The following is a 22,747-nucleotide window of genomic DNA, read 5'->3' on the forward strand; positions in this document are numbered from 1 at the left end:
TGATGGTTTAGTCAAATACAGAGAAGAAAGCAGGGGCGTAGATTCCGGGTGGGATGGGTGAGAGGTAACCCCCCAATATTTATACCATGATCAATGGAAGCATGTAAATGCTTCACACTGCAACCCCTCCAAAGTTCAAGCCAAATCTACACCCTTGGAAGAAAGTACAAATCTTGTTATCCACTGAGAGTCGTGCGGTCTGCTGTGCTCGTGCCTCTGTGGTGAAGTGAGGAGGGATCGAGTGCGCGTTCACTCTAGTGTCTAGTGTACCAAGAATAGGGTACTAAATAGGGCTTCAAACTCTTCTTTCTCGGCGAAGTGTCAGGGAAAGTTGGTACTTAAAATTTAAAAGATGTTTAAATGTTTGACTTCCACAATATTATATGAGTTTTTTTATTTTAGGCGGTTCTCGTATATGTCGTCACCCTGTTAGCAAGCATTTCATACACGTCTGTTTAAAGTGTATAATTGTGTTTTTGTAGTTATCAATAAACATTGATCATAAATTATAGATAAATATATATTAATATAATTTTTCCTACAATAATTTTGGATTGAATGCTTGAGCGTGATGAATGCAAAGTCCAAATTATGTTACTTACTGTTGTTGTTGTTGTTTCTTAATTTAATAGTATCTTCCATATGTTTTAACAGGGGTCGTGCTCTGACAGGGTTGAACACAAAATACTGGACATGGCCAAAGTAGTAAGTAGTTACAAAGCGTTTTACAGGACAGGACGTGCATTTTTTTTGCATTCCCTCACAATAAATTTACCATGGTTTTACTATAGTGACCAGATTTTAACCTTGATATTCGTAGTAAAGTCATAGTAATAATTCAGGAAAATGAAAACTATGATAATAAAAATCATAATTTTGTGGTTATTATGGTTTTACTACAAATGGTATTTATAGTAAAACCATAGTAACTACAAGAATTACCATGGTTAATCAAGTAGTAATCATGGGTACTATATGGATACAGTATGAGTATACTGTATTAAAACTATGGTTTCCATCACAAAAAAGGGTTAGCCTACAACAGTCATGGTTCCTACAATAATACTATAGAAAAACTATTATTTCCACCAAAAACTATGGTTCCTTCAGTCTACAATATCACTATAGTACAACCATAGTTAACCATAGCAAAGTATTGCGAGGGAATGCAAAACGTATTGCGAGGGAACGCAAAACATATTGTGAGGGAACGCAAAACTTATTATGAGGGAACGCAAACATTGCGAGGGAATGCAAAACATTGTGAGGGAATGCAAACTATTGTGAGGGAACGCAAACTATTGTGAAGGAATGCAAAATTTATTGCAAGGGAACGCAAATTATCGTGAGGGAGTACAAAACTTATTGCGAGGGAAAGCAAACTATTGCGAGGGAATGTAAAACGTATTGTAAGAGAACGCAAACTATTGCGAGGGAATGCAAAACTTATTGCGAGGGCACGCAAAACTTATTGCGAAGGAGCGCAAAACTTATTGCGAGGGAACACAAACTATTGCGAGGGAACACAAACTATTGCGAGGGAACACAAAACTTATTGCGAGGGAACGCAAACTGTTGCGAGGGAACACAAAACTTATTGCGAGGGAACACAAACTATTGCGAGGGAACACAAAACTTATTGCGAGGGAACGCAAAACTTTTTGCGAGGGCACGCAAAACTTATTGCGAAGGAGCGCAAAACTTATTGCGAGGGAACACAAACTATTGCGAGGGGACACAAAACTTATTGCGAGGGAACACAAACTATTGCGAGGGAACACAAACTATTGCGAGGGAACACAAAACTTATTGCGAGGGAACACAAACTATTGCGAGGGAACACAAAACTTATTGCGAGGGAATGCAAACTATTGCGAGGGAACACAAAACTTATTGCGAGGGAACGCAAACTATTGCGAGGGAACACAAAACTTATTGCGAGGGAATGCAAACTATTGCGAGGGAACACAAAACTTATTGCGAGGGAATGCAAACTATTGCGAGGGAACACAAAACTTATTGCGAGGGAACACAAAACTTATTGCGAGGGAACACAAAACTTATTGCGAGGGAACGCAAACTGTTGCGAGGGAACACAAAACTTATTGCGAGGGAACACAAACTATTGCGAGGGAACACAAAACTTATTGCGAGGGAACGCAAACTGTTGCGAGGGAACACAAAACTTATTGCGAGGGAACACAAACTATTGCGAGGGAACACAAAACTTATTGCGAGGGAACGCAAACTATTGCGAGGGAGCGCAAAACTTATTGTGAGGGAACTCAAACTATTGCGAGGGAACACAAACTATTGCGAGGGAACACAAAACTTATTGCGAGGGAACACAAACTATTGCGAGGGAACACAAACTATTGCGAGGGAACACAAAACTTATTGCGAGGGAACCAAACTATTGCGAGGGAACACAAAACTTATTGCGAGGGAATGCAAACTATTGCGAGGGAACACAAAACTTATTGCGAGGGAACGCAAACTATTGCGAGGGAACACAAAACTTATTGCGAGGGAATGCAAACTATTGCGAGGGAACACAAAACTTATTGCGAGGGAATGCAAACTATTGCGAGGGAACACAAAACTTATTGCGAGGGAACACAAACTATTGCGAGGGAACACAAAACTTATTGCGAGGGAACGCAAACTATTGCGAGGGAGCGCAAAACGTATTGTGAGGGAATATAAAACGTATTGTGACGTATTGTGAAGAACCGTATTTTTCTTCAAAATCCAAAATAACTGTTAATTGCTCAAACTGTTAAGTACAAAATTGCATCTATAGGGAATAACCACACTTATTTTATGTTTCTTTTATCAAAGGAAGCATATGGGAGCATTTAAAACGCTGTTATTAAGAATTCATAGAGGTTTTAGCTCTTTTGTAGTATTGTTTACGTTGTTTTGTTGCAAACAGTTGTTTTGTGTGATGTCACCATTAAAGTGATCTGTGTCCCCTTTGGTCAAGTTGAACTGATCTCAGTTCTTCTTGTGCATGTGCAATTGAAATACAGGCATATATGCATTTATGTATGATGACCTAGAATCATTTATAATCGTATTTTTATTTAAGCTTACATTTGAGTCCATTTGATTAAAATAAAGTTGAAACAACAACATTTAAATAGCAAATCTGAGTTAAGTCTACTTGCATCTAGTTACCTTAAATAGTTCAGTTCATTCTATATGAACACCAAGTTAAGTGAACTTATTTACACAAGTTTTGGAGATGCCATTACTCAATTCAAGTAAGGGAACGAGTTTACTCAAACAGTTCAATTTATTCGGGTTTTCAGTGTGTCCACTGAAATAATAAACATGATATTAGCCTCAGTCACTATTCATTTTCATTGTATGAAATGAAGATGCAATGAAAGTGACTTAGACATGCTACTTAACATCTCCTTTTATATGCCATGGCAGAAAGAAAAGCCATACAGGTTTGGAACAACATAAGGGTGAGTAAATGATGACAGAAATGTAATTTTTGGGTGTACTAATCTGTCTATTTAATCCTCACTCAGTGTGGCTTTTGTGCCTAAAACTTCCGCCTAAAAAAGTAGTGGGTCACCAATTGCGGAATATTTCAATACATTTGTTTGCATCCAGTGTACACAGGTCAATTTGTCACAAATGAGATGGAAATGGGGGTATTAGAATTGTTTTTTATCACGCAGCATCTCATCAGAGGTGATGATACTCCAGCAGGGCGCTCTTCTTGTGCCGCAGCAAATTATTTCAGGGTGCTCGTGATTGATGTATTAAACTGAGTCAGATGATTGCCATACAAGAGGAGATGGACATGTTTTAGTCTATGGGTTAGTTTATATTCATACCTTGCACAAGTCTTTGGGTCGGTTAATTTGGTGAACAAATCCCCCCAAATCCATACTTATTATTACCCCTCACATTCTGTGCTGTATTTATGTTTTGGATCCCAGAAATCTCAATGTTCTTAATAAAAACCACAATAGCCATTTTGAAATGTACCTATTATTTTCCCGTAAAATTATTTTAAAGGGGATATAACACAACAAGTACATTTTTCACATAGTACTTTTTTAAAGCATGCTATCAAATTGAAATTTCATTTAAAATCAGCTTGTATATGATTAAGATAAGATGTAGTCAAAATGTCAACCTTTCTTTAATGTGTGTTTATAAGACATTAGAGGTCTCTCAGACCCTAACAAGAGAATCAATGCATTCACATGATTTCATGTCCAGAAAAATGTAATCAAAGTGGAATAAAATGCTAAGAAATGATTGAGTAGAGAGCCATTTTTTTGGGCAGTCCCTGAGCTCTGCTACTGGAGCTTTAGTCTTTATTGTTCAGAGTTTCTAGGCAACAACAGCGAACAGAATGAAGAAAGAGAAGGACAGAAGTGAGCGCTGTATTTAGATGAAATATGAATATAATTGTTATTTTACTTTTAAATGAATGACATTTTCTGTGAGAAATTGATCATGCACAAATTAAGTTCTTTAAGATGTGTGTATAAATAGCTAAAAAGAATTATGAAGTATTGTCCATAAAAGTGCATGAAGTTTCCTTTTGTAAAATAACTGATTACAGCTTTAGAAATGCTTTTAAGTCTAGGACTATTGTTATATTTTAAGCTTGTTAAATTGGGGAACTTTTGTAATAATTGTAATTATTTTCATTTGAACTTATTAACCTTTACCTTGGGTTTACGTTCTCTTCCAGTGATTATGGATCCACCAGAAGACCAAGCGAAAATGTGTCCAGGACAGGTCTGCGGGTGAGTCCCGTCTCCCAAGCCTGTGCAAAGTGAGGGTAAATGGGAGGAGTGGCCCTGTGACACCCCAGGCACGAGCAGGAGCACCACTAGAGGCAGCGTCCACTTCGGAAACCTGAGCCATCATTCCTTCTGTTCCAGACACAACCCTCATCCTCACAGAGTCAGACATATAGAAGGTATTTAGAACTTTAAATATAAGATGAATATGCACACATCCAGAAACGTCAGATTTCAGCCCCATTTCTCCACAAACAAGTTCACTTTCCCCAGTCTTCTAGATGACCCTTCTTCAAAAGCCGCCACCCTCCCCATCTCCGAGCACCACTCCTAAAATGAGGGCACTCCAGCCGACCTCCATCCCCTTAAAACTATCTGTCTGGCGATCATGACACTGGTCAGGACCCAACTCTTTATGTGTCTATTCTCAACATCGATGACCGCCCCAATCGCCCAAAATACAGAGTCTGAAACCCGAGTGCCCAACACATCACACACAAAACTCTGAACCTTCAACCAAAACTCCTGGATCTTAACACACCCCCAAAAAACATGGGTTATGTCTCCATCCTCTGATTAGCATCGCCAGCAGGTGGGTGTGTCTTTAAGACCAAGCCTATACAAACTACAGGGTGTCCAATAGAATCGATGTGAAATCTTGAATTGCATAAGGTGCACCCCTGCATCTCTAGATGCAGACTTTTTTCCCTTTTTCACCCAATTTGGAATGCCCAATTTCCAATGTGCTCTAAGTCCTCGTAGTGGCGTAGTGACTTGCCTCAATCCAGGTGGCGGAGGACGAATCTCAGTTGCCTCCGTGTCTGAGACTGTCAATCTGTGCATCTTATCACGTGGCTTGTTGAGCATGTTGCCACGGAGACATAGCATTCACGCTCAACTCACCACGCGCCCCACTGAGAACGAACCACATTATAGCGACCACGAGGAGGTTACCCCATGTGACTCTGCCCTCCCTAGCAACCGGGCCAATTTGGTTGCTTAGGAGACCTGGCTGAAGTCACTCAGCATGACCTGGGATTCGAACTAGCGAACTCCAGGGGTGGTAGCCAGCGTCTTTTACCACTGAGCTACCCAGGCCCCCCTCTAGATGCAGACTTGACGTTTTTTAGAATCCTATCCCACACTCCCTCCGCCAATACGTAGTTTAAATCTTTCACCCATAATCTCTTGATAGAAGTTAAAGCTCTGTCCCCCAGACTCTGAATTAGCAAGGAGTAATACACTGATGCCTCATGACCTTTTCCAAAAGCAGTAATCACCACTCCCCTTTAGGGGGGTGTGTGCTACTCCCAAAAATAGTTCAGAGCAGATGGCGCAGCTGTAAAAACCTAAAAAACTGAGATCTGGGAATCCCAAAATGTTGAACCAAATTTTCAAAGGATCTCAACACTCCGCTCTTATATAGGTCACTGAGTGTAGTACCCCCCTCTGACCAGCAGAAAGGGGACTTATTAATACATAATTTAGGGTTCAGCCATATGCTCGAGGCAACATTTATATAAATGTCCGAATTAAACACTCTGGACACTTTTGTCCATACCGAGTGCAAATGCAAGATAACGGGGTGTAACTTATTTTCAATTAAAATGTGTATATTAAACTTTTTGCCAGGCTTTCATCATTTATTTTTGGTACTTTTCAAAAGTCTTTTATGTATATATTTGACTGTTTTAGCTTTTAGACCCAGACTTTGCAATATTAAACTATGAAAATACATTATAAAAATACAAATTATTACAAGTTTAAAATAAAGAGTGAAATAAACATAAACCATTTCAATGTTTATTGTGTGGAAATAATTTCTAGCATTGCCCCTAATTAAGTTTATTTCATAAGTTAGTGTACTTGTTATCCAAGTGGACAAAAGTGCCAGTGAAGAGCATACTTGAGATGAAATATGAGACAAGTGATGTTTGAAGAAAACTGAATAAATGCAGAATATTTTTGTGTTATAGCTACAGTAGCTATAACACATACTTAAAAAGTTATGATTTACTCCCCCTCATGCTGTCCCAGATGAGTATGACTTTCTTTCTTCTGCTGAACACAAATGAAGATTTTTAGAAGAATATTTCAGCTCTGTAGGTCCATACAATGCAAGTGAATGGTGACCAGAACCCCAAAAGCTCCAAAAGGGAGATAAAGTCAGCATAAAAGTAATCTAACAATCTACAGTGGTTTAATCAACGTCTTCTAAAGCGATCCAATCGATTTTGGGTGAGAACAGACCAAAATGTGTTTGATGCATGCGCAGAGTGCTAAATGGCCCTATAGCAAGTGTAATTGAGCTTGAAATGTACAGTGAAAAAGGCGTCATATTTTGGTCTGTTCTAACCCAAAACCAACTGGATGGCTTCAGAAGACAAGGATTAAACCACTGGAGTCGTCTGGATTACTTTTATGCTGCCTTTTTATGTTCTTTTTGGAGCTTTTGGAGTTCTGGTCACCATTCACTTGCATTGTATGGACCTACAGAGCTGAAATATTCTTCTAAAAATCTTTATTTGTGTTCTGCTGAAGAAAGAAAGTCATACATATCTGGGATGGCACGAGGATTAAATTAGAGTAAATTAGAGAATCTTCATTTTTGGGTGAACTATCCCTTTAATCAAGGCTAAATTCTAGATTTGTCAATATTTAGGGGTTTAAGCACGAAGTTATTGTAATTGTTAAGATTTTTATTGTTATTGTTCTGCCCTAAAACGGATCGTGCAGACCAAACCGTAAGGCCTAGAGCCATGAAACACTGGGGAATGGTAGTATCCCGGCTGGCTACGCATACGCATGGACTCGCCCCAGTCGGCCAATGGGGGGTGCTATAACAAAGCCAAATGCGTTATGAACCATAACTCCTGAACTGTATGTCACACACTCAAGTGACTCGTATTAAGCTCAAGACGAACAAAATGGCTATCTCCGATTTCATTTCCATCATGAATTTATTTCGTTATTTCAGATTTTTTGTAAAACCTACTTTCGGTAACTAGTCCTAGGCCATTCGACAGATTGTAACCAAATCAGTGCAGAAATATACTCTGGAATCCGATAATAAATAGTTATTTAAAAAAGTTCAACTTTGCGACAGCGCCAAAAATGAAAAAGTGCACATGGCCACTTTTACGCAAATGCCTATAACTCTTGAACGGTATGAGACATTATCACAAAACTATTGAAAGTTATGCTTGGGGTCATTCTAAGGACACGTAAAAAAATTGCGCATCTTGGCCACTTGGTGGCGCTATACCAATGACAAACGTGAAAATAGCGGTAACTATGGAACCGTTGGTCCGAACAACTTGAAATTTTGCATGCAGTGTCTTTGCCCAACGTTCCATCAAGTTCTATGAAGATAGTCGCATATCTGGAAAAACATGGCCGCCATTGACCAATCATCTTTCAGCAATTATTTGACAAGGTTAAAAAAGGCAGATCGGAAGGAAACGTGGTGGGCCTATTGGTAAATTTTAAGCAACGTTACCTAAAAAAACGTAGCTGGCTATGGCCAAATTAATGAGCTTCCATTCAAAAAATTTTACTTAAAATACTGTGCCACGCCAGCTACTACATTTAAGGTTTTTTAACCCTAAGAGTCTCTGTTTACCCAACTATGCATTTTAAGCTCAATTGTAAGTGCTATTAGCAGCTTCAGATTCTAGGTTCTGTTCATTTACTTTCAATTAAATTTAAAATAAAATAACCTGAAGAAATAACAGACAAATGGTGAATGTCAAAGGTTTTTATTGTTGTTTACAAATTTACAATCTAACATAGATATTCATGCTCTCCTAGAACCAAAATACATTCTCAAATACAAAAATAGACACAACAATCATGACGTTAAACAAAAAACATAAAAACAAGTGGGCTATGCAGTGACTTAAAGAATTTCAGTAAATCTAAATAAACGCAATTTAAAATGCATTTTAACAGACTGCACACTGCAGAAATATATGCAGGTAGGAGAAAACTCTCTGAACTAATACTGTAACAAAAACACCAGAAACAGTTTGTATTTATAAATGAAACTATTCATTCAAAAGATCTTTTCAACTTGGCTAGACATTGCCATCATCAAGATGCAACACCATTTACTGTATGACCTCAAAAAAGTGTCAGCTTCTTTGGGTAGCTAATGTGAAGGGCATAAAGTAGCCCAAAAAGTCAGTGCACTGACCTAAGTTTTGACAAATGTCCCCTGCTCATTTCCAGTGGGTTGAAAGGCAACCTTCGCTCTTCCTGCTCCAAAGCATTGATAGCATCTGCTCCTTTCTGTGCTTGGTCAAGCTCCTCTTCCTAAATGCATAGAAATAATCCTTGTCAAAATGTATATTAACAGTTTCCATTGTATTTATTTGCACAATTAAATATCCTCAAAATCAATAATTACAGAGTACAAAAGAAAAATGATGCTTAAAGGGATAGTTCACCCAAAAATAAAAAATCTCTCATTTACTCACCACCATGCCATCCCAGATGTGTAGGACGTTCTTCTGTTGAACATAAAGATTTTTAGAAGAATATCTCAGCTCTGTTGGTACATTCAATGCAAGTGAATGGTGGTCAAAAAGCACATTAAGGTGGCATAAAGTAATCCAGACTCCAGTGGTTTAATCCATGTCCTCAGAAGTGATATGATAAGTGTGGTTGAGAAACAGATCAATATTTAAGTCACTTTCACTTTCATATTTGTCTTCTCTTGTTTTTGGGGATTCACATTCTTTGTGCATTTCACCACCTGCTGGGCAGGGAGGAAAATTCATATTAAAAAGGACTTAAATATTGATCTGTTTCTCACCCACACCTATCATATCACTTCTGAAGACATGGGTTAAACCACTGGGGTCGTATTCATATCTTTAATTCTACTTTCAAAGTTCTGGTCACCATTCACTTGCATTGTAAGGACCTACAGAGCTGAAATATTCTTCTAAAAATCTTAGTTTGTGTTCTGCAGAAGAAAGAAAGTCATACGAGTTTGAAGGGTGAGAAGGCTAAAATCATTTGATTAAGCTGAAAAATGAACATAAACCAACACTCAGCTAATGCAAGCTGGTTTCCCTTTAAGACGAAGGGGTTCAATGAGACATTTGCACTGAAACATGTAGAAAAGCGATTTACTTGTTGGAGTTACCTGTTGCCTGCTGAGTTTCTGCATAATCTCAATATCTTTTGTCACACATATAGCATATAATTAAGGGAAGTTGACAGCATTACGTTTCAGTAAAATCTGTTTATTTTAATGAGCAATATTTGCTGAAGCAAGGAATCGTTTTTTTCAGTGTACCAACTTTTACCTTCTCAAGAACAAACGTGACTAATTAACGTGCTTATAGCTGCAGAGTCGAGCACACCGAGTTCTTCACACTGAATGGGATAAAGTGTGAACGTGCAGGTTTTTATTTGAAGTCTCTGCCCACAACTTACTCAATTAAAGACATGACATGATATTAAGAATGCAATGATGCCATGCAGTAGAATGAGAGCAAGCCTCAGTTTATAGCGGTCTCCATGGACATTCACGCAGAGCGTAAAGTGAGGTATTGCTTTGGGCAACAGATAATTTATTTGTGATTGGCAGCTGTGTAAAAACAACATACGAGCAGCCAAGACCTCAGTGTATTCTCTTCACAGCTGCACTCTTTAAAGGCTTGCTCCTTTAAGAACCTGATCACTTTCTTCAGCTTTCCGCTTCCTTTACTAGCTGTTTGGAAGTTTGCTTTAATCATGTAAAATTCTCTGTGATGACAGAAGAGAGGTTCAGTCACATCATGTGTTCACTGCTGTTTAATGCTGCAGGCGGCGACTTTCCAGCTTTTGATCAGGACATGCATGAACGCTGCACTGTATGTGAAGCCACATGGACCCCCGCTGAACTCTGGACGAGATGAAAGTTAAGCTCAGTCAGCAGCATTTGTTGCATAATGCTGATTTCCTCATCACTCATTTGTTAAAAAAGGCAAATGTTGGAGTTACAGTGAGACACTTACACTGGAAGTGAATGCAGCCAGTCCATTAACACTAAAATACACACTGTTTCAAAAGTATAGCCATTAAACTTAAACATTATACATGTTAACATGATTTTGTTGTGATCAAATATCTTGTTTACCCCATGTGTGTAAAGTTATATCCAATATTATGTCAAATTTTGGCTTACTGAATATATGAGATAAATCTTGAAGATTATTAGTGAAGCTATATTTAGTGGTCGAAAGAATAGTTCTAGCTGATCGCAGCAAACATGAGACGAGGTAATGATCTGAGATGTCATTGCTCTGCGGTAGAATTTCTATAGTATCAACATCTACTCCGTATGACAGAATTAAATCTAGCGTATGATTATGGCGGTGAGTTGGCCCTGTCACATTTTGTCTGACTCCAAGAGAGTTGAGAATATCGAAAAATGCTAATCCCAACGTGTCATTTTCATTATCTATGTGAATAATGATGTCACCAACAATTAAAGCTCTGTCCACAGTAACTACTAGATCACCAAGGAAATCAGAATCAGGCCTGGGTGATCTATATACTGTAGCCAGGACAAAAGACAACAGAGTTTTTTATTTATATCTGATGGTGTCTTATTAAGCATTATTAGTTCAAAAGACTTAAACTTATATCCTGTCCTCTGAGTAACACCAAAAACGTCATTGTAAATTGTAGCAACACCCCTTCTCGACCCTTCAGACGAGGCTCATGTTTCTAACAATATCCTGGGGGAGTAGATTCATTTAAGCTAATATATTCATCTGGTTTAAGCCAGGTTTCAGTCAAGCAGAGCACATCCAAAATATGATCTGTAATAATTTAATTTACAATTAGTGCTTTGGTTGAAAGAGATCTAATATTTAGTAGCCCTACCTTTATATGATGTTTATCTTCAGTTTTTTTTTTTTTCAAATTTGACCTTAATCAAATTTTTCTAAATGATTTAGTAAGGGGTTTGTGTTTGGTAGTTCGGGGAACAGACAGAGTCTCTATATGTTATCTTGGTGATACAGTCTCTATGTGTTGTTGTTTATGTGACCTGTGTGACATCTCAAGGCAGCTAGCAAAGGTTCAGATTAGCCAGATTGTCTGGTTCCTGACCTGGGCCCCAGTTAGTCAAATACTATCACAATATTAAGACTATGAGCCAAATTACTAGAGAGGAGAGCGGCACCTTCCCTGAGGGGATGGAGTCTGTCTCTCTTTAGCAGGTCAGGTCTACCCCAACAACACTTCCGATTGCCTATTTTATTCTCCAGACACCACTCAGACATCCAGCCATTCAGTGAAACTACTATAAACCTCATCACCATGATGAGCAGGGAGGAGGCCATAGCATATTACAGTGTCTGACATCATTTTTACAAGTTCACACACCTCTTTAACATTATCTTTAGTGGTCTCTGACTGGTGAAGCCAGACATCATTAGTGCCGACATGAATATAAATTTTAGGAAATCTGCGTTTAGCATTAGCCAGCACTTGTAAATTTGATCTGATGTCAGACGCTCTGGCACCAGAAATGCATTTAACAATAGTGGCTGGATTCTCTATTTCCATGTTCCTTAAAATAGAATCCCCTATAACCTGGGTGCTTTCAACATGATACTCAGTGGGTGCGTCACTGAGTGGGGAGAATCGATTGGAAACCCTAACAGGAACGGGAGAGTGGTGTCGCTTTGCTGAGCGAGTGTGCTGCCGAGACGTCACCCAAACGCCCTGCTGCGGGGGCTCTACAGCTGGAACCAAAGTGTGTGTGTTGCTCGATGTTCTACCCGCATCCAAAACAGTATCTACCGGCTTCTCTTTCTCACTGACATCCACTAGCGTTCGGATGCGTGTCTCTAACTCATTAACTTTCTCCGTCAGCCTGACTAATTCCTTACATTTATCAAATGTAAACCCCTCACTGCTGATGGAAGAAACTATAGTAAACATGTGGCAGGCAATGCAGGAAGCAATAATATGAGTGGATGCCATGACTTACCGCAATTGTTTTTTGTTGTTGTTGTTATGGTTGTTCTTAAGCGGCGAGGGTTTGATAACGATGTGAATCCCTCACGCAATTGTCTGCTGTTGTTGTGTTAGTTCCTGATCAGCAGATGTTTGAGATTGATGCAATAATCCATGAAAAACACAGAGGAGAAAATGAATGCATGCAGTTGAAATGCAAGGTGTAGACAAGCGGAAAAAAGAAAACAAAAGAAAGAAAACGGGTGCACGGTAATATACACGCAGTTGAAGCAGTAGAAAAGCGGGGAAAAAAACGATGCATGCGGTAAAATGGCAAAGGATAAAACAATGAGCATAGAGGAATAAGCAATGCTAAGCAGGCTAGCAAGCCACAAACAAACAGACTCGTGCAGCGTGCCGGCAGCAACTGGAACAGGAAACAGGAAGTCCCATAGAGAATACCATAGGAGGGTCAAGGTAAAGTCTATCAGCGAATAAAGACTTAAATTTCGATCTTAACATTGTAAATATTTAGGACAACATGAGGGTGAATAAACAATGACAAAATTTCAATTTTTGGCTGACTGTTCCTTTAAGTCTGATAAAAGTTCCAGCACCAGACAAAGTTCTAATGAAGTATTATTTCTATAGGTCTGAATGGTAAACTGGTCTGTATGGTGAACGATGACTGGTATGGCTTCACGCCTCTGTGTCCACATCCACTTATTAAAAGTCAAGTACCTGTGAGTGTGAACCATTCTTCAGTGTTCCTCACACCTGAGATCAGCACAGATCACTCTGGGCAACAAGCAGGTAAAGACATCGCTGGATGGTGCGCTGTAGTGTATTTTAAGTTTTACAGGTGATGTTGGTTCATCTTGTTCTTGTTTTCCTTGTTCTTCCTCACTGTTTTGTCTCTTTTGCTATTTCTCCATCATCACTCGTGTCTTTCCGCAGCACTCATATCTGAAAGCTGGCGAGAGGAACTCATAGATTTGGCTACCAAAGTGAGTCTTTCAGCAGCTGCTGAGACACACAATGACAAGAGAGAGGTACTCAACCTTCTGCAAAGAAAACTGTCACCTTCAGTCTTTCAATTTAATGCTGATGAGCAGGAAGCTGAGAATGAGATGTTTTTGAAAGGACATACTGTAGTAATTATCGGATGAGATCTAATGAAAACTTTTCATCTCCAGTGTGTGAAGCTCGGCTCAGTGCCATAGTAAAAAGAAGCAATCTTTATTATTCATCCATGCACAATTTTAAAGCTTCCACTTCAGTCTTATTGTAGCACCTTTTCTAAATAACATCCTGTGTTGCAAAATGACCCAATTAGGAGAGCAGGATTCGGCTCATTAGAGATCAAAATTAGAGAGCTTTGTTTATAGCACACGATTCTGATTTGTGACTGTCCACACTTTAATTTTGCACATGATAAAATCAGATCCATTTGTTCAGATTGTGTAACAGGGTCAGACATTAAAAAAATAGTTAAAAAAATGTTGTTCTAAACCTGTATGATTTTCTTTCTTCGGTTGAACACAAAAGGAAAAATTCTAAAGAATGTCCTGGCACACTTTTTCGTATAATGAAGGTGAAAGGGGTCAAGTATATCATAAAAGTAGTCCATATGACTCATACGCTACAGTGGCAAGAAAAAAGTATGTGAACCCCTTTGGAATTACCTGCATTTATGTATAAATTTGTCTTAAAATCTGGGTTCCACTTTATCTAAGTTACAGTACGAACAACACGATCTGTTTTAATTAATAACGCACAAATTATTGTATTGTTCTTGTATATATTAAATACTGTAACACATCAGTGGAAAGGAGGAGGCGAGAACTGGCTGTAACACATACAGGGCAGCTGCCCATAACTCTCTCTCTCATAATTCTGCTGTCTTCGGTCGCCTTTATCCCTCGCTCGCCTCATCAGGCTGATTGGGGTCCGGGCGTCCGTCATTCTGCCCGGCCCCGCCCTCCTCCGCGCTACACTCCTCCCTGCGTTGCCTCAGGCCAGGGAGCCCCTGGCATGATGTACACCCCCACTCTCCGGGGTGAGGGGTGTGCCTTGTGCCCCGCCTGCCGGCAGGTTATCCCCACCTTCCTCGACCTGCGAGGAGACAGGAGGGGAAAACAAAACAAAAACAAAACAAAAAAAAGGGCAAGGGAAAGGCCAACACGGAGCAACAGCACGAGAGAGAGAGAGGAGAGAGAGAAAAAGCTCACTCACCGGTTCTCTGATGCGCCATCGCGTGGTCCCCGATCACTCCTCCACCCTCTCAGGCGGACGACAGCCGCTCCTCCCCGGGCGGACCAGAGTCAAACCTCCGACCCCCAGTGGACAGATTGCCCCTCCGCTTTTCTGGCAGCCCGTGGGGACACTCCTCCGCCCCTGGCAGCGACTCCATCGCTCCAGGCAGTCGGGGAGTCCCGTCCCTCCTCACCTCACGGACGGCGGCCGTTCCCCGCGTCCGGGTGGTCGGGCTACTCCGTCCCCCGGCGGATGGCAGTGGCGCTCCTTTGGGTGGATGGCAGTGTCGAGGACCCTACGACGGGCATCCCTCCTCCCTCCCGGGTTTCGGCACCAATGTAACACATCAGTGGAAAGGAGGAGGCGAGAACTGGCTTGATAATATAAATAATATTTAATTAAATAAAAAGACACACAAACACATACAGGGCAGCTGCCCATAATTCTCTCTCTCTCTCGAGCTGCCATCTTCAGTCACCTTTATACCTCGCTCGCCTCATCAGGCTGATTGGGGTCCGGGCATCCGTCATTCCACCCTACAAATACATCATTCAAACATTCACAGTGTAGATTGGAAAAAGTATGTGAACCCCTAGGCTAATGATGTCAACAAAAGTTAATTAGAGTCAGAAGGTGGCAAACCTGGCATCCAATTAATGAAAGAGATTGGATTCTAAAATTTTGAGTTTGCTATACACAAGAAGCATCTGCTGACGTGGACCATGCTTCACAAAAAAGAGCTCTCAGAAGACCTATGATCAAGAATTGTTGCTTTGCATAAAGCTGGAAAGGGTTACAAAGTTATCTTGAAGAGCTTAGATATTCACCTGTCCACAGTTAGACAAACTGTTTATAAATGGAGATGATTTAGTACATCATAAGGGCTGAATGGGAAGAATCCTCGAGCTCAGCGTTTAACAGGAAGAGCCCTTGCTTTCGTGTGAAAAGTTTACGCTTTTAAGCCAAACTCACTCTGCGGTACAAATGGGTTGGGCACAGCATTCGGCGTGAGGGTGTATGGTAAGCTATGTTCGAATGAAATTGATTAGTGCGAAGATGTAGGCTTATGGTGAGCTGTTTAGGGAAGACCTGAAACAGCCAGATTGTTGTCAGTTGCTAGGTGGGTGATGGTTCGTTTGGTATGAGTGGCATTATGTGGGTTACATAGCAATGGAGGCTGAGATGCATGGTCTGAAAGATGTGCTGCCATTGCGGCACGTGACCAGTTGCGGCACTTGGAAAGTGTGTGCGCTGTTTGCAGTGTAGTGGGGGTTTGTTGCATGGCCGGAAAGATGCCACAGTTGCTGCGCTTGGGCAGCGTGTTGCACTGTTTATGGTGTAGTGGGAGGTTTAGTCGTACGGCCCAAAAGACGGCGCAATTGCGGGGGGGTGTGTTGAGCTAATAGAAAACATGGTAACGTGGAAAGCATAGTGTCTGCGGATGCTTGGATGTAATTGTTTGCTAGATTAAATGTCAGGACATGCTTGCGTGTGCATACAAACAATATCATTTAAAGCTGGTTTGTTGTGAAATTAGAAGGCACCTGAAACGGAGCGTCCAGATGAATACCGTGGTTTGATGTTTATTAACTAAAGTGTATAGTTTGGAGCATTGTAGATTTGTTTTCCAATGTAATGCGAGTCATGACTCTGTATAAATGGCATGGGGTGACGTCTTGTTTTGACAAGGACGTATGAAATCATGGGAGTTTGTGCCTGAGAGTTGGATTTAATAGATACTATGAGAGAACCATTTGCGGTAGTGTGGTGAATAAAACGATTTGTTTATACTGAGGACTTGTAATAATTCTACGGAAACTGAAATATTGGAGTATAAAGCAAGGTGCCAAGTCATTCGCCATTGATTAAAACCTGTTACTTTAATCTTGGGTGGAGCATAAAATCATGGCAGATGTTGAATGCTTTTAAAATCATGCAGCAATTAAGTTGTATGGTCAAATTTGTAAATAAAAGTTTGTAATCCAATGATTTGGGCAAAAGTAGAGAAGACTGTCTGTAAGATAAAGTGATAGATTGATTTACCTTTCTGAAGCGTCTGTCCTGACGGGAGGAGGGAAAGTCATGTTATAGTGTAGAGATGAGTAACAGTTTGTAGCAGCGCTTGCTTTGTGTTATTGGGGCTGTGCAAGGCAAGCTCATATGCTGAGAGGAGGTGGGACGAGTTTGCAGAATGATTATGAATGAGGTTGGACACGATGCTTGATCTGCCTCTTTGGCTCGTGTCTGCTCGGATAAGGGCTGTGTAAAACTGTGGTATGCTCTGGAATGGTCAGAGTGAGTGCTGCGCGGCAGCAAGCTTGCGTAAAAATGTCTGGGTTGGTTTGAAAAGAAGTTGTAATTAGAGTATTGGTCGATTGAAATAAAATTTGCTGTGCACGATTGCCACTGTGTTCCGAACGGGATAAATCGCACTCCGGATAGCATTTTAAAAGGGAGAATGATCGCAATATTCATGTTAAAAGTTGACAAACAGAATCGCTGAATGGATCGCGTCCTAAATGAGCTGCGCGGCGATGTAATGAGGCTGACAGGAATCACCTGTGCGGGGGAACCAGATTGAATCCCTGGGGAGCATTGAAATTCAAATGGAGCTGGGATAGAATTCGAGTAGCATGAGCCGGAGCAGTGACCCTTCGCGGAGGCAGCTCGTGCGATGAACCACTCTGGGTGGACAGTTTAGATAAGAGAACATATGAGCAGTCGTAAAGAGCTGTTTGACATGTATACAGAGTCAAAGAAGCCAGTTTGCGGAAGCAACTTCGCACTATAAACTGCTTTGGCGGATGGAGCATAGAAAGAAAGTCAGAGTAAAAATGTAACACTTAACGTGGTTTTTTTTTACAACACAATTTTAAATCTAATATACACATAATTACACAACACAATATACAAATAATAACATACAATGTACATTATACAATACACACAATACAGAATACACCTTATACAATAATAAAAAAAAAAGTATATATAGTATACATAAAATGTACAGTATTGTGCTGTATTGACATTCAGGCTGTCGGTTGATAGTCAGTTGCCAGTGTGTTGTTAAGAGAATATAATTTATGACAGTCCAGTGTGAGATAATAAGATTAATAAAGTGAAGTCGGCTGGTGCGGGTCCTGATGCTGCGATACCGCCAGCCTGATGGTAGCAGTGAGAGCAGCCCATGGCTTGGGTGGCTGGAGTCTCTGATGATCCTCTGAGATTTTTTCACACACCGCCTGGTGTATATGTCCTGGAGGGAAGGAAGCTCACCTCCGATGATGTGTCTGGCAGATCGCACCACCCTTTTCAGGGCTTTGCAGTTGTGGGTGGTGCTATTGCTGTACCAGGTGGAGAGGCAGCCAGTCAGGATGCTCTCTACAGTGCTGGTGTAGAACTGTGTGAGGATGTGGCGGTTCATTCCAAACTTCCTCAGCCGTCAGGAAGAAGTGGCGCTGATGAGCCTTCTTCACAATGGCCTCAGTGTCTACGGACCATGTGAGTTCCTCAGTGATGTGGAACCCAGGAACTTAAAGCTGCTGACTCTCTCCACTGGTGCTCCATTGATGGTGATGGGGCTGTGTTCTTTTTCTCTTCTCCTGAAGTCCACCACAAGCTCCTTTGTCTTACTGATGTTGAGGGAGAGGTTGTGCTCCTGACACCAGCGTGTCAGAGTGTGCACCTCCTTCTCTGTAGGCTGTTTCATCATTGTCAGTGATCAGACCTACCACCGCCATATCATCAGCAAACTTAATGATGGCATTGGAGCTGTGTGTTGCCACACAGTCATGTGTGTACAGAGAATACAGGAGTGGGCTGAGAACACAGCCCTGCGGGTCTCCAGTGTTGAGGGTCAGTGATGAGGAGATGTTACTGCCCATTCTAACCACCTGGCGTCTGCTTGACAGGAAGTCCAGGATCCAGCTGCACAGCGAGCTCTTTAAGCCCAGAGCCCGGAGTTTCACATAAAGCTTGGAGGGCACTATGGTGTTGAATGCTGAACTGTAGTCTACAAACAGCATTCTCACATAAGTGTTCCTTTTTTCCAGGTGAGAGAGAACAGTGTGTATTGTAGATGCAATGGCATCATCAGTGGAGCGGTTGTTGCGGTAAGCAAACCGCAATGGGTCCAGTGATGGAGGCAGCACAGAGCAGATGTAATCTCTGATAAGTCTCTCAAAGCATTTGCTGATGATGGGGGTCAGAGCAACAGGACACCAGTCATTTAAGCAAGTGATTATGGATTGCTCTGATACAGGCACAGTGGACGTTTTAAAGCATGTGGGGACTACAGACAAAGAGAAGGAAAGGTTGAAAATGTCCGTAAAAACACCAGCCAGTTGGTTCGCACATGCTCTGATGACGCGGCCTGGAATGCCGTCTGGACCCGTGGCTTTACGGATAGTCACCCATTGGAAGGATCGGGTTACATCCGCTACAGAGACCGAGAGTGAACTATCCTCTGTAGGTTCGGCCGTGAGAGCTCTCTCTGCAAGGGCGGTGTTATTTCCCTTGAACCGTACATAAAAATATTTCGCTCATCCGGGAGAGAGGCAGCAGTGCTCCACAGCGGAGTTTTTATTCCCTTTAAAGTCCGTGATGATATTAATTCCCTGCCACATGCTTTTAGAGTTGGTGGTGTTAAACTGTCCTTCAATCTTGTTCCTGTACTGGCGTTTTGCTGCTCTAATAGTTTTTCGGAGGGCATAACTGGCTTATTTATGCTCCTCCACGTTCCCGGAATTAAAAGCGGAGGTCCGTGCATTAAGTGCTGTGCGAACATCACTATTAATCACATGGCTTGTTAAGCGCATTGCCACAGAGACATAGCACGTGTGGAGGCTTCACGTCATCAACCGCAGCAACCACGCTCAACTCACCACGCACCCCACTGAGAATGAATCACATTATGGCGACCACAAAGAGGTTATCCCATGTGACTCTACCCTCCCTAGCAACCAGTCTGCTTAGGAGACCTGGCTGAAGTCACGCCCTGGGATTGGTTCCGAAAGTAGAAATCTCATTCATTTACTCCATAGGGGAATTCATCATTAACACTAACTTATAAACTTTTAAAGACAGACCTACCGTGAGCTCTGAGGTTGTTAATTGATGGTATGAAGACATCAGTCTGTGTTATTTCAATTCCCTTTAACCCTTTAGGCTTGTTGGAAAGCTCTCAAAGAGTAGAATACAACCAGCCCATTTGTTTTACTCACAGACAAATATAGCGAGTAATCGCTAAGTATATATCTATGACAGTTATGTTGGTGTTGCTTATATGCTGTATTTTCGCTTATAACTTCACGAAAAATAAACGGAACATAAAATATCACATACCATTACTTAGAGGAGGTGATTATCTTTCAAATGAGCCCCCACAAGGTAATCAGATGCATAGATCATTAGATAATCCACATGAAGCACAATGTTACATATGGCCACCAGTAGATGGTGCCAAATACATGACACAGACTCAATGATGACTCAAATGACACAGAATGAAACTCATTCTGTGAAATCTCATTACTAAAATCATGTCTGCTTGTTATGCAAACCTTTAGTCAATGTTGTGTTCATTGAGACATTTTTGGACACTATGATAAATTATGTTTGTAATGCTATAACTTTTGATTGCTTTATCATATCAAAACAACATCTTTCTGGGACCTGGGTAGCTCAGTGGTAAAAGATGCTGGCTACCATCCCTGAAGTTCCCCTTAGGTTTCTTAGGCTGAGAGTCTCAGAATTTATCATAATCTATATAATTGAAAAATGTGAAAAGTTTTCTTTATAATAATACCACACACTTGACCCTCCTTGTTTTTTTTGTTTTTTTTTTGTCAAGTCATAAGCCTTTAATTCTGGGTATGCCACTGAAACAGGAGATCTTTAAAAACACCTTCAGAGCTTAAAGGGTTAATTGCAGAATTCCTTGTGAAGAACTACACTACCCATGATCCTGAAGTGAAAGATCCACCAATAAGCTAATCGCTGCCAACAAAGTGCGCCAAAAGAGCTCTGCAGTGACCGGCCACTCCATGATGCAATCAAGTCGCTCTCCCTACACTCTCAAAATACTTATTTATTTGTATGTAGTATATCTAAATATTTTCCCCCCAAAAGTTATATTGTTTATATTCCTAAAAACAGCTATTTTTTTTATATATAGTTTAATATTTTCCATAATTTTTAATTCAATTACATCATTCACAATGCTTCATGGGATTGTAGTTCATTCCGTCATTAACCTCGTGCGACCCCGCGTCCACATGCGTGGACATTGTATTCTGACTTCGCTATACGCAATAGATTTACCACAATATCATAATTTTCACACCGGTGCGGTGTTCAAGTTCAAACCCTGTTAAGTATTACCGCCGGTTGGATGCTAAGTGGTACTATGGGGTAATTTTCGTTAAGCAATAGCCTACACAATAACGCAAGGCAGCTTGATGTCAAACTTTGAACTTTATTTTTTTATTTATTTTAACTAAAAATTCTAATGAAATTGAAAAATGATGTGCATTTCAAATGTGTGTTGTTCAACTCTTTGAAAGATGGCTTTTCAACAGTTGTGAAGGGCAACATCTCTTTGGCAACGAACCGACTTCATTTGTGCATTCTCTCCATCACGGGCGACCGGTCGGGTATTTCGTTGTCCGGGCAAATATATCACACATTGTGGGTTGTTGCGTGTTTAATGTTGGTGTTTTATTACCTTTCATCCCAGGACCCAGTTTAGCTGCTTCGGAAGGGTAATGACTTTGAATGTGTGTGAATACATTTGTTTTGTTCCCTCCTAGGGCTGGGCGATATGCAAGAAATATGTTCACGATATTTTTATTTAAAAAATATATATATCATAACATCCAATTACATCGTCAACTCCCCAGCTGAGGGGTCGGTGAATATTCTTGCTTTAGTGATTTTGCATTGAAAATTAAATTCATTTATTTTAAAAAGGAAAAACTTAAACCAAAATATTTCTAAATTCAAATTGCACTTCAGACGAAATGAAAAAGCAATTAAAATAACGAAGTGGTAAAAAAAAATATCATATATAATAACCACCTTTCCATTTACCGTCACGCAACTATCTATGTTGTCTATGACAACAGGCGGAAAATTCCTAATACAAATTAAGATATAAAAACAATTATAAATGTAACCATAATAATTATAATGATGATAATAATCGCTGAAATATAAATCATGTTTCGAGTTGAACGTGTTTTTGTATTATTGTATGATTTAATCACAGATGTATAGGCTATACTGTATATAAAGTGACCCTGCAGAGTTGCACTCACAATGAACTGCTCTGTAGAAATAAAGCGAACTAAACTCAAAGCACCTCCTGAGCTGAGATGGTCTGAGGTCTTTTGCAGCATTCTCATAGACGATACTATTCTTGCAAAACATTTCCAGAAGACTGAAACAAAGAAAGAGTGAAAACCCTTTACATACGCGTGTTCCATGAGACTGCATGTCTCCGAAAAAACAGTGCTTCAGACATGCTACATAACTTTTCTGTCATCTGTTCTTAAAAATTTCATAAAGTGTGTTTCTTCAAGCGCGTGTCTGTGAGTCTAACAGCATTTCTTGTGTCATTCTGAATCCGAGACGTCTTACAGTTACCCACCATGCACATTATATTCACTACCTGCAATTAAACGTCTTCTGTCAGTGTGCATACTTTGCTGCCTGTGTAATTTGACACGTTGGTAAAGAACATCTGGCTT

At 40.5% G+C, this 22,747-nt stretch overlaps 1 protein-coding gene across 1 annotated transcript; it reads left to right on the forward strand.

The window, feature by feature from the left end:
* The first annotated feature begins 4,381 nt into the window (after positions 1-4,381).
* On the forward strand, positions 4,382-13,909 carry LOC127423226 (protein TBATA-like). Its single transcript, XM_051667365.1, has 4 exons — positions 4,382-4,403; positions 4,850-4,957; positions 13,392-13,553; positions 13,698-13,909. The coding sequence occupies exons 1-4, from the start codon at positions 4,382-4,384 to the stop codon at positions 13,907-13,909; spliced, it is 504 nt and encodes a 167-aa protein (XP_051523325.1).
* The last annotated feature ends 8,838 nt before the right edge of the window (positions 13,910-22,747 follow it).

This window comes from Myxocyprinus asiaticus, chromosome 32 (assembly GCF_019703515.2).
Source record: "Myxocyprinus asiaticus isolate MX2 ecotype Aquarium Trade chromosome 32, UBuf_Myxa_2, whole genome shotgun sequence".
NCBI classification, from domain to species: Eukaryota; Metazoa; Chordata; class Actinopteri; order Cypriniformes; family Catostomidae; genus Myxocyprinus; species Myxocyprinus asiaticus.

Excerpts from the sequence above, each read along its gene's own strand:
- LOC127423226 (XM_051667365.1), top strand. The coding sequence starts at position 4,382 with ATGAAGAAAGAGAAGGACAGAA. Across the intron at positions 4,958-13,391 it reads CAGAGTCAGACATATAGAAG|GTCTGAATGGTAAACTGGTC; the intron begins GTATTTAGAACT and ends TTATTTCTATAG. Across the intron at positions 13,554-13,697 it reads TCACTCTGGGCAACAAGCAG|CACTCATATCTGAAAGCTGG; the intron begins GTAAAGACATCG and ends GTCTTTCCGCAG.